This window comes from Hyla sarda, chromosome 9 (assembly GCF_029499605.1).
Source record: "Hyla sarda isolate aHylSar1 chromosome 9, aHylSar1.hap1, whole genome shotgun sequence".
In the NCBI taxonomy this organism is placed as follows: domain Eukaryota; kingdom Metazoa; phylum Chordata; class Amphibia; order Anura; family Hylidae; genus Hyla; species Hyla sarda.
Genome location: NC_079197.1, coordinates 172,009,707 through 172,026,719, shown reverse-complemented (window position 1 = coordinate 172,026,719; position 17,013 = coordinate 172,009,707). Strand labels below are relative to the sequence as shown.

At 44.6% G+C, this 17,013-nt stretch overlaps 1 protein-coding gene across 5 annotated transcripts in view; it reads left to right on the top strand.

Moving 5' to 3' along the window:
• CUTA (cutA divalent cation tolerance homolog) overlaps positions 1–17,013 on the top strand; it is a 33,298-nt gene that overhangs the window by 9,050 nt on the left and 7,235 nt on the right. For all 5 annotated transcript variants that reach the window (XM_056539488.1, XM_056539484.1, XM_056539486.1 and 2 more), the window contains 4 exons: positions 10,493–10,554; positions 11,460–11,605; positions 13,415–13,474; positions 14,518–14,563. In XM_056539488.1, coding sequence (XP_056395463.1) covers positions 10,501–10,554; positions 11,460–11,605; positions 13,415–13,474; positions 14,518–14,563 — 306 coding nt within the window. In that variant the 5' untranslated portion in view covers positions 10,493–10,500. The remainder of the gene's footprint in view (positions 1–10,492; positions 10,555–11,459; positions 11,606–13,414; positions 13,475–14,517; positions 14,564–17,013) is intronic.

Genomic DNA, 17,013 nt, shown 5'->3' with positions numbered 1-17,013 from the left:
TTTTTTTTTTTGCTGTTCTGGCACCATAGGGGCTTCCTAAAGGTGACATGCCCCCCAAAAACCATTTGTCGCTCCTTCCCTTCTGAGCCCTCTACTGCGCCCGCCGAACAATTAACATAGACATATGAGGTATGTGCTTACTCGAGAGAAATTGGGTTTCAAATACAAGTAAAAATTTTCTCCTTTCTACCAATTGCAAAAATTCAAAAATTGGATCTACAAGAACATGCGAGTGTAAAAAAGGAAGATTGTGAATTTTCTCCTTCACTTTGCTGCTTTTCCTGTGAAACACCTTAAGGGTTAATACACTTACTGAATGTCATTTTGAATACTTTGGGGGGTGCAGTTTTTATAATGGGGTCATTTGTGGGGTATTTCTAATATGAAGACCCTTCAAATCCACTTCAAACCTGAACTGGTCCATGAAAAATAGCGAGTTTGAAAATTTTGTGAAAAATTTCAAAATTGCTGCTGAACTTTGAAGCCCTCTGGTGTCTTCCAAAAGTAAAAACTCATAAATTTTATGATTAAAAACATAAAGTAGACATATTGTATATGTGAACCCAAAAATGTTTTATTTTGAATATCCATTTTCCTTACAAGCAGAAAGCTTCAAAGTTAGAAAAATGCAAAATTTTCATTTTTTTCATAAAATTTTGGGATTTTTCACCAAGAAAGGATGCAAGTTACCATAAAATTTTACCACTAAGTTAAAGTAGAATATGTCACGAAAAAACATTCTCGGAATCAGAATGATAACTAAAAGCATTCCAGAGTTATTAATGTTTAAAGTGACAGTGGTCAGAATTGCAAAAAACGCTCTGGTCCTTAAGGTGTAAAATGGCCTGGTCCTTAAAGGGGTAGTCCAGTGGTGAAAAACTTATCCCCTATCCTAAGGATAGGGGATAAGTTTGAGATCGCGGGGGGTCCGACCGCTGGGGCCCCCTGCGATCTCTCTGTACGGGGCCCCGGCTCTCCGCCGAGATAGCGGGTGTCGACCCCCGCACGAGGCGGCGGTCGACACGCCCCCTCAATACATCTCTATGGCAGAGCCGGAGATTGCCGAAGGCAGCGCTTCGGCTCTGCCATAGAGTTGTATTGAGGGGGCGTGTCGGCCGCCACCTCGTGCGGAGGTCGACACGCCCCCTTCCAGCGGGCTGTCGGGGCTCCGTACAGGAGATCGCGGGGGGCCCCAGGGGTCGGACCCCCCGCGATCTGCAACTTATCCCCTATCCTTAGGATAGGGGATAAGTTGCTCACCACTGAATCACCACTGGACTACTCCTTTAAGGGGTTAAAGGGGTACTCCGGTGAAAACCTTTTTTCTTTTAAATCAACTGGTGCCAGAAAGTTAAACATATTTGTAAATTACTTCTATTAAAAAATCTTAATCTTTCCAGTACTTATTAGCTGCTGAATGCTACAGAGGAAATTCCTTTCTTTTTGGAACACTGATGACATCACGAGCACAGTGCTCTCTGATGACATCTCTGTCCATTTTAGCAACTGTGCATAGCAGATGTATACTGAGGGCAGCATAGTGGCTCAGTGGTTAGCACTGCTGCCTTGCAGTGCTGGGGCCTTGGGTTCAAATCCCACTAAGGACAACAATAAATAAAGAGTTATTATTATTATTATTATGACATCAGCAAAGAGCACTGTGCTCGTGATGTCATCAGAGAGAATTCCAAAAAGAAAAGAATTTCCTCTGTAGTATTCAGCAGCTAATAAGTACAGGAAGGATTAAGATTTTTTTAATAGAAGTAATTTACAAATCTGTTTAACTTTCTGGCACCAGTTGATTTAAAAGAAAAAAGGTTTTCACCGGAGTACCCCTTTAAGGTGAAAATGGGCTGAGTCCTTAAGGGGTTAAGTCCCAGCGCATCAGGACGTACATTTACATCCGATGTCCTTAACACATAAGGACGAAAGGCATATGGGTATGCCATTGCCTCCTGGTACTTAAAGGGGTACTCCAGTGGAAAATATTTTTTTTTTAAATCAACTGTAAATCAACTGTAAATTACTTCTATTTAAAAATCCTAATCCTTCCAGTACTTATTAGCTGCTGTATGCTCCACAGGAAGTTCTTTTCTTTTTGAATTTCTTTACAGTCTGACCACAGTGCTCTCTGCTGACACCTCTGTCCATGTCAGGAACTGTCCAGAGCAGGATAGGTTTGCTATGGGGATTGGCTCCTACTCTGGACAGTTCCTGACATGGACAGAGATGTCAGCAGAGAGCACTGTGGTCAGAAAGAAAGGAAATAAAAAAGAAAAGAACTTCCTGAGCATACAGCAGCTGATAAGTACTGGAAGGACTAAGATTTTTTAAATAGAAGTAATTTACAAATCTGTATAACTTTCTGGCACCAGTTTATTTAAAAAAAATAATAATTATGTTTTCCCTGCAGTACCCCTTTAAAGAAAGCGAGTTCTGCTCATCTACATGTTATCATTTCATCCATATTTTAAATTGTAAGGATGATTTATCACGCTTGTATTTATGGGAGAGACAACTGTCCCCTCCAGTCTTGGACAGCGTGCACTCAGCAGCACATTGCACACAGCCTGCTCCCCTCACCCCAGAGTGCCCTTCTGCAGCAGCCTGTTGTGGCTTCTGTCTGTAGCCAAGGACAGTTACCGTCCCTCTCACGGCTGGGATCAGCTGGGACCCACAGCAGCCTGACCCCTGGCATATCCCTTTCTTGACTGTCTGACTTTAGGGGAATCCCTGCCGAGCTTGTACTGTGTACGCTAATTCTTCCATGCTGGTTTAAAGGTGCAGGAAGGAAAGTCCATAACATTGCACTGGATACAATAGAGCCAAAGTCCTGCGCTTAGTTTCTCTGCTGACTCCTAGTGGCAGGACTTCATCATTACACTCTACCCCAAACATAAAAAAGGAAAAGCACTTTTGCATAGCTTTTATGGTACCTCCAGGCAGTTGTGATGTTACTATTTTTAGGTATTGCATATACTCAGGCTGTCACAAATATCAGCACGGTCATGTTTCTCATGTGTCCAGGTCTTTCACATTTTCAAGCTGTTATGTCACTTCTGTTATGGTTCTCATGTATGCAGGTCTTTTATGTTTCCAGGCTGTCTCAATAGCATTACTGTTATGTTTTCCATGAGTCCAGATCTGTCACGTCTTCATGCTGTTATGTCACTTCTGTTATGGTTCTCATGTATGCAGGTCTGTTATGTTTGCAGGCTGTCTCAATAGCATTACTGTTATGTTTTCCATGAGTCCAGGTCTGTCAGGTCTTCATGCTGTTATGTCACTTCTGTTATGGTTCTCATGTATGCAGGTCTGTTATGTTTCCAGGCTGTCTCAATAGCATTACTGTTATGTTTTCCATGAGTTCAGGTCTGTCAGGTCTTCATGCTGTTATGTCACTTCTGTTATGGTTCTCATGTATGCAGGTCTGTTATGTTTGCAGGCTGTCTCAATAGCATTACTGTTATGTTTTCCATGAGTCCAGGTCTGTCACGTCTTCATGCTGTTATGTCACTTATGTTATGGTTCTCATGTATGCAGGTCTGCTACGTCTTCAGGCTGTCACAATGCCGTTACTGTTATGTGTTCTCATCTATTCAGGCTATTTTGTTTTAAGGTAGATACATTATCGCTACTTCTACGTTTTTTCCCCATCTATTCAGGCCTGTCACGTTGTATCGCAGTCATGTTGTTATCACATTTCCCTAAATAGGTACTCTGCTGCTCAGCGCTTGGAACAAACTGTTCCGAACGCTGGAGCCAGCACCGGGGGTTCGTGATTTAATAGCCCCGCCCCTCAAGATGTCACGCCCTGCCCCCTCAATGCTAGTCTATAGACTTGCATTGAGGGGGCGGGGCATGACATCATGGCGGGCAGGGCTATGACATCACGAGCTCCCAGCTCCAGCGTTTGGAACAGTTTGTTCCAAACGCTGAGCAGCGGAGTACCCCTTTAATTCTTAACATGTTCCTGTCTCGTGTGCAGGAAGTCAGTATTGTTGGTTACAGTTTCATGTTTTGAGGCCAGTCCCATTTTTAGGCTGGTACAGACGTCTAAACTGTTGGGTATCTTGTGTGTATGTTTTACTATTTACTGTTTCTTTGTTGCCTCGCCTGTATATTATAGGCTGACTATCATTACTGTCACATTTATGTCACAAATATAGGCTCCGGCCTAGTTCAATTCAATATACATGTCAAGATTCCAGACACTAATTACTCACCAGCAGAATAGTGAGTGCAGCTCTGGAGTATAATACAGGATATAACTCAGGATCAGTACAGGATAAGTAATGTAATGTATGTACACAGTGACCTCACCAGCAGAATAGTGAGTACAGCTCTGGGCTATAATACAGGATATAACTCAGGATCAGTACAGGATAAGTAATGTAATGTATGTACACAGTGACCTCACCAGCAGAATAGTGAGTGCAGCTCTGGAATATAATACCGGATATAACTCGGGATCAGTACAGGATAAGTAATGTATGTACACAGTGACCCCGCCAGCAGAATAGTGAGTACAGCTCTGGAGTATAATACAGGATATAACTCAGGATCAGTACAGGATAAGTAATGTAATGTATGTACACAGTGATCTCACCAGCAGAATAGTGAGTACAGCTCTGGAATATAATACAGGATATAACTCAGGATCAGTACAGGATAAGTAATGTAATGTATGTACACAGTGATCTCACCAGCAGAATAGTGAGTACAGCTCTGGAGTATAATACAGGATATAACTCAGGATCAGTACAGGATAAGTAATGTATGTACACAGTGACCTCACCAGCAGAATAGTGAGTACAGCTCTGGAGTATAATACAGGATATAAATCTAGATTTTCCTAGCTTGTGACGGAAAATATTAGTTATATGAAGACAGGAGGCGAGTATCTTATGCATTATTCTTTCTTTAATAATGCCCATAGCAGAACACTTTGGTAATCAACTCAATAAAAGAAAAAACTTCAAACTACAACTCCCAGCAGTCCCAGGACCACAGTAGTCACTCCTCCTCTGTAGCCCCTATATAAGGACTGCCCCCATATAGATCTTCCTCTTTCTTCATGCGAATCGGAACCGCACAGAAAACGACTCTATCCGGACATCCTCAACGGTCCGCAAACCTCGGCCCTTCGACCCAGAGCAGCAGAAGCCCAGATGGCAAGGAAGGCCTAACTTCGTCCCAACGGGGACTGCAGAGAACCCAACAGCTGGAAACCGACAGGTCAACCGAACTCAGGAAAACCGCCTCTGCGTTCAATATCCTGCAAAGAGAACAAAGAATCGTAATAGGGTGGGTAGGGAGGGAAGATACTCGCCTCCTGTCTTCATATAACTAATATTTTCCGTCACAAGCTAGGAAAATCTAGATTTATATATCAGACAGGAGGCTCATATCTTATGCAAGTTCAAAGCTAACAACTAGCTATGACAGCAAGAAATAGTAACCAGCCAGAGCATTATAAGACCGACATAGAAACATGGCCCTCCGGCCTGAAGTAGAAATGGCGGAAGGTGGTCTCGAAGACCAATCAGCCGCCATCAATAAGTCGGAGAGGGAGCCCCCTGCTGTGACTATCTTCGTAGCCATAGCACCCCTGGACGAGTGAGCTCCAAACAGAGATACATCTATACCCGCCATGTCCATGGCAGAACGTACCCAACGCGCTAGAGTAGCGGAGGCAACTGGATGATGAGGTCTGACATAAGAGACGAGGAGCTGAGAAAAATCCGGAGAGCGCAGATCTGCCGTCTGTGATTCGTACGCCTGTAGGCAACGAACAACGCAAAGCCTCGGATGCGCAGGAAAAAATGGATAAAAAACCGAGTGAATACCCGTCTTGGTCCTACGGTCCACCGAGAATTTCACTCCCTGAGGCGAAAATTGTTGCCTAGAGATGTCCAAAGCTTTCACGTCCGAGACACGTTTGATGGACACCAAACATAGAAGGACCGTCAGTTTATATGACAACAGTTTCAGGGAAAGATCGTCATTGTCCTCCCACGAGGCAAACATATCGAGCAACCTGGAGACATCCCAGGTTGAATGATACCTAGGCCAAGGGGGACGTTGAAATTTTATGCTGCGCAAAAGTCTACAAACCAGCGGGTGTTTGCCAATCGGTAAAGAGTCCACTGAGCAATGGTAAGCCGCAATAGCTGACCGGTATACATTAATGGAGCTATAAGACTTGCCAGATTCAAAAGAATCCGCCAAGTAGTTCACCACTACAGACACAGGTGCATGTATGGGATCAACTTGCCGTTGATCACACCAACGAACCCAGAGCCTCCAGGCTGATCGATATGCCGATCTAGTCCCGGGGGCCCAGGCCAGGGCGAGGAGATCCCTAGCTGATCTTGAAAGGTCCTGATCCGCGTCCGAGACCCTGAAACCAACCACGCCAGGAGAGGCAGTTTGCCCTCCATCACCAGAGGATGGAGACCCCCGGTCGGGTTGGTGAGAAGGTGTGGAATGTCGGGTATCACTCTGGGATAATCCACGGCCATCCCCAGAAGGAGAGGAAACCATGGTTGTGTCGGCCACCAAGGCGTGATCAGCACAACCGTTGCTCTCTGGTTCGTCGTATGCAGGAGAACCCGGGGGATCAACTGGAAGGGAGGAAAGGCATAATGCGTTCCCCTCGGCCAGACGAGGCGGAGAGCGTCTACCGCCGATGCCTCTGGGTCCGGCCTCCAGCTGAAGAAATGGGGCAGCTGGTGGTTGAGGCGGGACGCGAAAAGGTCCACGTATAACGGACCCCAAAGGCGCCGCAACTGCAGAAAGATTGAGCGATCCAGCCGCCAATCGCTGGAATCGAGGAGATAGCGAGAATTCCAGCTGGAATCAGAACCGACTTTTCTCGGTTGATTATGAAGCCCAGAGTATGTAGCAGTGATATCGCCCACGACATGTGAAGGGAGGCCTGAGCTTTGGAGCGGGCCATGATGAGAAGGTCGTCTAGGTAAATGATCAGACGAACCCCCCTGCTCCTCAGATCCGCCACCACCGGTTTCATCAGTTTGGTGAAACACCACGGGGCGGAAGGCAGGTAAATTGCCACATGCGGCCCTTCCAAAGGAATCGGAGGAACTGTTGTGACTTTGGGTGTATAGGGATGGTGAGGTAGGCGTCCTTTAAGTCCACCTTCACCAGCCAGTCTCCTGGCAGTAGGAGATCCCGGAGGGAATGAATGCCCTCCATCTTGAAATGGCAATACGTGACATGTTGGTTTAGGTCTCGTAGGTTTATGACCGGACGGTAGCCGCCCCCTTTTTTCTTCACTAGGAAGAGGTTGCTTACGAACCCTAGGGAAGATGGGTCGGATTCCACGATCGCATGTTTGTACAGGAGATCTCGCACCTCGTTGTCTATGAGGGCAACGTTTTGGGCGGAAAAGTGAATAGGAGGTGGAATCACACCCAGAATCGGCAAGGATTGGAGTTCTATGTGAACCCCCCCCCCCCCCCCCCCCCACTGTCTGAAGAATCCATACGTCTGCCGTAATCGCACACCAGGCGTGGGTAAAATACATCAGTCAACCCCCCACAGGTATGTGAGAATGTGGAATGGAAGGTACACTCACCGGTAGAAGGGCGGGAACGGGGGTATCCACGTCCGCCATGACCTCTCCAGGGTCGGCCTCGAGGAGGGAAGAATGGTGATGGTTTAACCACGGGTACGGTGTAGGAAGGAGGAGCCTGTGGATACTGGTATTGGGCGAAGGGTCTGCCCTGTGGCCTATAGGGAGCAGAACGGCCGGCAGATCGGCCTCTACTTCTGCCGGCCCGGGGAAAAATTTTACTGGACCCCCGATTTCTTTAAGGAATTTTGGGCCTTATCTAAGCCCGTAAAAAGGCCAACAAATCTATTGACATCTTTCATTAGACTGTCCCCAAAAAGCATGCCTGCTGACGAAGGACCAGGTTCGGTCTCGGCCAGATGGGATAGTTGCGGGTCGAGGCGCATAAGGATCGACCGGCGCCTCTCAACAGAGCAGGTGGTATTAGCAGTACCTGCTAGGCAAATGGCTCTCTGAGCCCACCCACGGAGCTGACGGACGTCCACGGGTTCATCCGTCGCTGCAGCATGTTCCGCTAAGTTAAGGATTTTAGTGAGGGGGCCCATTAAATCAAGGATACGCTCCTGTATAGTCTTGAAGGAGCGTTCTATTCCTTTCTTAGGGAATTTTCCTGATTTTAATAAATATTTCATCAGGATGGGATCCACCTCAGGGGTGACCACCACTTTATTGGGGATAAAAGGTCTAGGGCATTCAGCCCTCAGCTTATTACAGCTGGACCTATCCAGCGACTTACGGGCCCAAAGCTCTACATATTGGGCCACATGGGGGAGCGGTGACCAGTCGCCCGATCTCGGCGTGGCAGGGTTGGCGTAGGAGTCGAGCGCCGTATCCCCAGCATCCTCTTCAATATTGGGGTTGGACTCATAGTCCTCAGACTCATTGGAAGAACCCGAAGAACCCTCAGTAGAGGAGTCTACATAGGAGTCGGGTTTTGCCCGCCTAGCGGACTTATGCCTCTTGCCATGTAACTCCCCGAGGCCCAGGGGTCGAGCGGGGTCTGAGGGATGCTGGGGTTGACAGACCGGGGTAGGAACTGTCTGGAGCATATTATTATCTTCCCCTGCCGGGGAGTCAGAGATGTGCTTCCTTTTATGGGAAGCCTTGCCCTTTTTTACATGCGGCTCTCCACCATGAAGTGGAGGGACTGAGGCATGGGAACCCGGCTGATGCGGGCCAGAGGACATTATGGACGAGGCCAGGGCTGCTTGGACCGACCTGTTAATTAAGTCCTGGATCTGGGTGGCGGACATAAATTGCGCCGGATCCAGGGAGAGAGCCTCACCTCTGAGAGGGGCAGATGAAGGTTCCTCGGCCATATTAAAGTTTAGGTTAAAAGGAAGTGCAAGGAATCTTGGGTAGTGACTGAGGGGTTAAATTATGAACCCAATGTGCACAGAAAAAACTCCTAACTAGACGGAATAAATTCCATTCCACAGGAATATGAAGTATGTGGGACACTACACTACCTACACAACAGTACAGGTCTCCGATCCTCCACACCGCTGGCGTTGCACTGTCGCAGCGGTGGGAGGGGAGCCCGGAGTCCTTGTACCCAGGGGGCGAAGTCTCGCGAGACTACGTCCCTCTGGGTTCTGATTGGAGATCGCAGGAGCGCCTCTCCACAAGCGCAGAGACGCCGCCCCCTTCCCGAGCGCAGGCCGCAAATGAGAAGCGGCCAGCCAGGGAGAAGAAACCCCGCCCTTAGCCCCCGCGCGCGCGAACTCGGACGGAGAAGAAGGCGCAAGAAAATGGCGAATAAGGGGGGAGGGGAAGGTGGCGATAAGAATGAAGGAGGTAAGAGGGAGACGCCGGAGCGGCGACAGTGATGAAAAACCCAGAACCGGGAATTTCCGGCGCTGGGCAGAAGCAATATGAGGAGAGAAAGTAGAGGAGAGTACTAATCACTCAGAGAAGCACCACACTAGGTCTTACTATAGAATAATATAATAGTACAACAATAAAGACAGATATACAGAAAAGTAAACCAAATGTATATAGAGTACACTTATCTTGGGTCTGCTATGAGCAGAAAGAAAGAGGAAGATCTATATGGGGGCAGTCCTTATATAGGGGCTACAGAGGAGGAGTGACTACTGTGGTCCTGGGACTGCTGGGAGTTGTAGTTTGAATTTTTTTCTTTTATTGAGTTGATTACCAAAGTGTTCTGCTATGGGCATTATTAAAGAAAGAATAATGCATAAGATATGAGCCTCCTGTCTGATATATAACTCAGGATCAGTACAGGATAAGTAATGTAATGTATGTACACAGTGACCTCACCAACAGAATAGTGAGTACAGCTCTGGAGTATAATACAGGATATAACTCAGGATCAGTACAGGATAAGTAATGTAATGTATGTACACAGTGATCTCACCAGCAGAATAGTGAGTACAGCTCTGGGGTATAATACAGGATATAACTCAGGATCAGTACAGGATAAGTAATGTAATGTATGTACACAGTGACCTCACCAGCAGAATAGTGAGTACAGCTCTGGAGTATAATACAGGATATAACTCAGGATCAGTACAGGATAAGTAATGTAATGTATGTACACAGTGACCTCACCAGCAGAATAGTGAGTACAGCTCTGAAGTATAATACAGGATATAACTCAGGATCAGTACAGGATAAGTAATGTAATGTATGTACACAGTGACCTCACCAGCAGAATAGTGAGTACAGCTCTGGAGTATAATACAGGATATAACTCAGGATCAGTACAGGATAAGTAATGTAATGTATGTACACAGTGATCTCACCAGCAGAATAGTGAGTACAGCTCTGGAGTATAATACAGGATAAGTAATGTATGTACACAGTGATATAACTCTGTGTAGAATACTTTGCCGTATAAAACTATTGAATCCCTCGTGTCTTGTCTTGTAGGTCTGTGTATGTATCCGATCTCCTCCTCTCTTAGACTCGGGGCTCTGCTAATAGTAGGATTTGTAAGTATTACAGCCTTGAGAATATTATATTTTTTCGAATTAGAATAGACGTCAGATTTTTTCCTCAGATCCAGCGCCACACATGTCCATAGTGTCTGGTCCTGCAACTAGGAACCCATTTAAGCAAATGCAATACCAGACACAACCTATTGAGCTTGTGTGGCGCTGGTCTGTGAGGAATATGATGATTTTATCAGCTTGTTGTTTGCAGTCTATTTTAGGTTTTTCTGTTCTCAGGTAAAATTATAGGAAATTACAGGCCGGAATTCCTCTTCTGTCAGGTGCAGGGTTGTCATGAGGACCCTGGGTGGATTCTTAGCACCGTATGCATCAGTATTTACACTAATAGATGGCGCTTATGTTGGTGGTGAACGGAGTCTGTGCCAATATATGTTCTATTTTCTAAGTGTTTTCTGTCTTTGTTTTGTTATTTGGGTTTCGGATATCGATGATTTAGATCTCAGATTCAAAACCTGTAGGTATCATCTACCATGGTGTTCTGTTCGCTTAGAGAATCGAGTGCAGTAGGCTCGCGACGTCACGGCCACGCCCCCTCAATGCAAATCTATGGGAGGGGGCGTGACGGAATCACGCCCCCTCCCATAGACTTGCACTGAGGGGGCGTGGTCACAAGCCTCCGCTCCGCAGAGTTCGTTCTGTGCACCGGATGTCTGGGGTGCCGCAGCTGAGATCGTGGGGGTCCCCATAGGGGATAGGATAAGATGTCTAGGGGCGGAGTACCCCTTTAAGACGCCTTCTATGCAATAGAAGGGGTGAGTGGCGGTCATTGGGCATTTCTTTTAGCCTTTTCCTCAGAGATGTCTAGATCTGCAGACTATGTCTACGGCACTATAGTGACCGGTGCAGTATTTTGTAGCATTCGCTGACTGACCCTCCATTTACAGACTGCTGTGTTTTATATGACCGCTCCGCTGCTGAGGACTATAGGACTGCGAGCGTTCTCAATGGCGACAGAAGCTTATAAATCGGGAACTGTATCCGCTGCCTACGTCACCTGTCCTGATGTCACTGTGGCCAAACAAATAGCCAGGTAAGAGCCACCTGTATACAGGATGATGGGTGTAAAGAATTCCTGATAGTAGTTATATTCTTGTATAGAGGAGACAGTATTATAGTAGTTATATTCTTGTATATAGGAACAGTATTATAGTAGTTATATTCTTGTATATAGGAGGCAGTATTATAGTAGTTATATTCTTGTATATAGGAGCAGTATTATAGTAGTTATATTCTTGTATATAGGAGCAGTATTATAGTAGTTATATTCTTGTATATAGGAGGCAGTATTATAGTAGTTATATTCTTGTATATAGGTGCAGTATTATAGTAGTTATATTCTTGTATATAGGAGGCAGTATTATAGTAGATATATTCTTGTATATAGGAGCAGTATTATAGTAGTTATATTCTCGTATATAGGAGCAGTATTATAGTAGTTATATTCTTGTATATAGGAACAGTATTATAGTAGTTATATTCTTGTATGTAGGAGCAGTAATATAGTAGTTATATTCTTGTATATAGGAGCAGTATTATAGTAGTTATATTCTTGTATATAGGAGCAGTATTATAGTAGATATATTCTTGTATATAGGAGCAGTATTAGAGTAGTTATATTCTTGTATATAGGAGCAGTATTATAGTAGTTATGTTCTTGTATATAGGAGCAGTATTATAGTAGTTATATTCTTGTATATAGGAGGCAGTATTATAGTAGTTATATTCTTGTATATAGGAGGCAGTATTATAGTAGATATATTCTTGTATATAGGAGGCAGTATTATAGTATTTATATTCTTGTATATAGGAGCAGTATTATAGTAGTTATATTCTTGTATATAGGAACAGTATTATAGTAGTTATATTCTTGTATATAGGAGCAGTATTATAGTAGTTACATTCTTGTACATAGGGGCAGTATTATAGTAGTTATATTCTTGTATATAGGGGGCAGTATTATAGTAGTAATATTCTTGTATATAGGAGCAGTATTATAGTAGTTATATTCTTGTACATAGGAGCAGTATTATAGTAGTTATATTCTTGTATATAGGAACAGTATTATAGTAGTTATATTCTTGTATATAGGAGCAGTATTATAGTAGTTACATTCTTGTACATAGGAGCAGTATTATAGTAGTTATATTCTTGTATATAGGAGCAGTATTATAGTAGTAATATTCTTGTATATAGGAGCAGTATTATAGTAGTTATATTCTTGTATATAGGAGCAGTATTATAGTAGTTATATTCCTGTATATAGGAGCAGTATTATAGTAGTTATATTCTTGTATATAGGAGGCAGTATTATAGTAGTTATATTCTTGTATATAGGTGCAGTATTATAGTAGTTATATTCTTGTATATAGGAGGCAGTATTATAGTAGATATATTCTTGTACATAGGGGGCAGTATTCTAGTAATTTAATCATAGTTTTTTTTAATTTTCCTACATAGGAGGCATTTTTGCCGTAATTATATTTGTATACACGGGTAGTAGTGCCAGACACAGCTACATTTTTATGTTAAGCCCCTTTTTAAACAATCAAGGTGCTATGGCACTCTGCTGCTGGTCAGGTGTCTTGGTAGAATCAAGTAACAGTAGGTGACGCCATAATGAGAATGTAGCAAAAAATATCTAGACCATTGTTCCCAACCAGTTTGCCTCCAGCTTCCTATCATGCCAAAGGGAGTTATAGTTTTGCAAGAGCTGGAGGCACACTGATCGGGAAACACTGATCTAGGCACAATAGCGGTTTAAGTGATTCCAATTGAAATCTTAGTTTTTTGTAACTTTGTTCTGTGACATTTCTCAGTGACGCATCTTATTTCTGTGCAGGGGCCTGGTGGAGCGGAAGCTGGCGGCCTGTGTGAATATCATCCCAAAGATCATCTCCATGTGAGCTATGAAACCAGCCATGGTGTGTCTGGCCTGTCACCCATATCCCATTACCTGCATTAGGGATGTCCCAATACCATTTTGTTAAGACCGAGTACGAGCACCGATACTTTTTTTTTTTTTTTTTAAGTGCCAATACTAATTACTGATACTTTTTTCTATGTCATGTGACAGGATTTTTTTTCTTAATGGCGAGAAATTTTTTTTTTTTATTTTATTTTTTTTTTTATTAGAGAAAGGGCTTTTTTATATTTAAAAAAAAATATATATTTTTTAATTTAAAAGAGGGGGGGGAGGGTGGTGATTCAATATTTTATTAGGGAAGAGGTTAATTCACATTTATTATTTATTTATTTTATTTTTACACTTTTTGTCACTTTTTTTTAGTCCCCATAGTAGACTATTACATGCAATCTGTACATTGCATAAACTGATCAATGATATGCCATAGCATAGCATTGATCAGTGTGGTCGGTGCTCCTTTACTACTGCTTGCCTTGGATGGCTGCTGTAAAAGAGCGACGATTGGATGGCAAGGAGCACAGTAAGGGACCTCCGGCCATCCTCACAGCTGAGCGGGACACTGCGGTGATCCCGATCAGTATCCCTGAGCTAACCAGCAGTTAACTTCAGGACTTTTAGATGCCGCGATCAACTCTGATTGTGGCATCTAAAAGGTTAATGCCAGACATCACCATGATCGGTGATGTTCGGCATTAGCCACAGGTCCCGGCTATGACGCGTGATCAGCTGCTGGGTATGCTGCATAGTCCAGCACCTCAGTGACACCTGCTGGCGGGGGTCCCGCTGGCGAATACTGGGGACATTTACACGAGTACTAGTACTCCGTTCAAATTTCCAGTATCGGTCCCTATACCGATTCCAGTATCGGGACATCCCTAACCCGCACTCTCCTCTATGCACTTTTCATTGTGCACCTTGTCGTCTCCATGTTTTGTTGGCATAGTATGCTGGGAGTTGTAGTTTTAGAAAAGCTGGATAGAATGCATTCGCTTACAGTAACACTGTTTCTTTTCCATCAGATATGAGTGGAAGGGGAAAATGGAGGAGGATGATGAGACATTGCTGGTAAGTTGCTCTCTGTGGCTCTTGATTTGTCTACAATTGCGTATGTAATGAGATCCCCCCCCTACATTATAAGCAGAGCTGAGCGCTCACAGACCCTACAGATAGTTCCCCATATCTTGGCCTAAATGGGTGCTCTAAAGGAAACATTTTTTAAATGAACTGGTGACAAAAAGTTAGCAAAAGGAGCAAACCCCCATAGCAAACCTCTCCCGACATGGACAGAGGTGGCAGCAGAGAGCACTGTGTGGTCAGACTGGAAAGAACTACACAACTTCCTCCGAAGCATACAGCAGCTGATAAGTACTGGAAGGGTTAAGATGATTAGATAGAAGTCATTTACAAATCTGTATAACTTTCTGGCACCAGTTGATTTGAAAATATTATTTTCCTGACCAGCGTTGGAAACTAAATGTTCTCAACGCTGTTTTTGTGCTGCGGGGTTGGCCACGCCCCTTGTGACGTAATGGCCTCGCCCCCTCAATGCAAGTCTATGGGAGGGGGCGTGACAGCCGTCACGCCCCCTCCCATTGACTTGCATTGAGGGGGCATAGCCATGATGTCACGAGATGTGCGGCCGACCCCCCAAAGCGCGAAAACAGCATTCGGTACATTTAGTTCCTAACGCTGGCCAGTGGAGTTCCCCTTTAATGGGAGCTGTAAGGCTATGATCACACAGCGGAATGTCCGCTCCGAAAATTCCTGGCCTGACATTCCACAGACGTCGGGTGCCGGTGCTAGGACTGCTCAGAAATGCGCCGTCCCCATAGACTGCAATGCATTTTGCAGACATTTCCGTTCTTTTTGGGGAGGCCGGAATCTGAATTTCCACAGCAGAACAACAAAATTTCCGAGCAGAGTTTCTGTCTCGGATTTTGCTTGGAAATTCTGCAGTATGAACGAGGCCTAATAGATATCTCCAGCTTCTCTGAAACAGGGAGTCAAATGCATTCAGTCTAAGAATTGTGGGGGCCGCATTGCTTCCACTATTAATGCAGTATACACAATCCAGCACTACTCCTGTATAGATGGAGCACGTGAAGTCCCACCTGGACTCAAGGGCAAATAAAGACCAGAAAAAAAAATAAGGTTCCAGCCCCTTTAAAATTTCATACTTTATTGATACTGTTAAAAAATGTATCACTCAGAAAGCTGACACGTTTAAAGCATAGACAAAAAATGTTATGCTTCTATATATTATTCACAAGGTCATGCAGTTGCTTTACATGTCTTTATGTGTCTAGCTTCTGTAGTTGGCTCACAAATCCTTCTGTTCTGGTGCTCACTCATTCTGACATCCACCATCCACTGCTCAGGGAGGGGAGTGTCCATGGCAAGCACTGAGCCTGCCCCCACTCACCATTCATTGGTACTAACACAAAAAAGCTAATTGGACATAATGTCACCAAACTCCAAAAATGGGATGGACAAAATTATTGGCACCCATAACTTAATATTTGGTTGCAATAAGTCTCTCTTATTGGAAGGCGCCTTTTCCCAACAGCAATTTTAAGATCTCTCCACAGGTGATCAATGGGATTTAGATCTGGACTCATTGCTGCCAATTCAGAACTCCTCCAGCGCTTTGTTTTCATCCATTTCTTGGGCTTTTTGACGTATGTTTGGGGTCATTGTCCTGCTGGAAGACCAAAGATCGTGGATGCAAACCCAGCTTTCTGACACTGGGCTGTACAGTGCGACCCAAAATCCATTGGTAATCCTCAGATTTCATGATGTCTTGTACACATTCAAGGCCCCCAGTGCCAGAGGCAGCAAAACAACCCCAAACATCACTGACCTCCACCATATTTCACTGTAGGTACTGTGTTCTTTTCTTTGTAGGCCTCATTCTGTTCTCAGTAAACAGTAGAACGATTCGGAATCACAAGAGAGAAAGAGCGGAGCAACTCACTCAGTTAATAAGAGGCAGCAAGGCACATCGGGGTCAGGTAATGATGGAGCGGGGAGGCGGTTGATGGAACGGGGGGAATCGGGCTTCGGCCTCAGCCGTATTCCACCGTTAGGTGCTTCATCAGGCCCCAGCGGCTTCGTCAGGTCCCAGGGGCCTCACTAAGCACCCAACAGTGCAATACGGCTGTGGTCTGACGCCTAATTTCCCCCTGTTCAATCTACTACCTCCCTTCTCCATCATTACCTAACCGTGATGTGATGTAAGTTCATTTTGGCAAAATGTAGTCTTGCTTTTTTATGTCTCTGTGTCAGCAGTGGGGTCTTCCTAGGTCTCCTGCCATAGCGTTTCATTTAATTTAAATGGCGACAGTTCGTGCTGACACTGATGCTTCCTGAGCCTGCAGGACAGCTTAAATATCTTTGGAACTTGTTTGGGGCTGCTTATCCACCATCCGGACTATCCTGCGTTGACACCTTTTATCAATTTTTCTCTTCCATCCACACCCAGGGAGATTAGCTACAGTGCCATGGGTTGCAAGTAG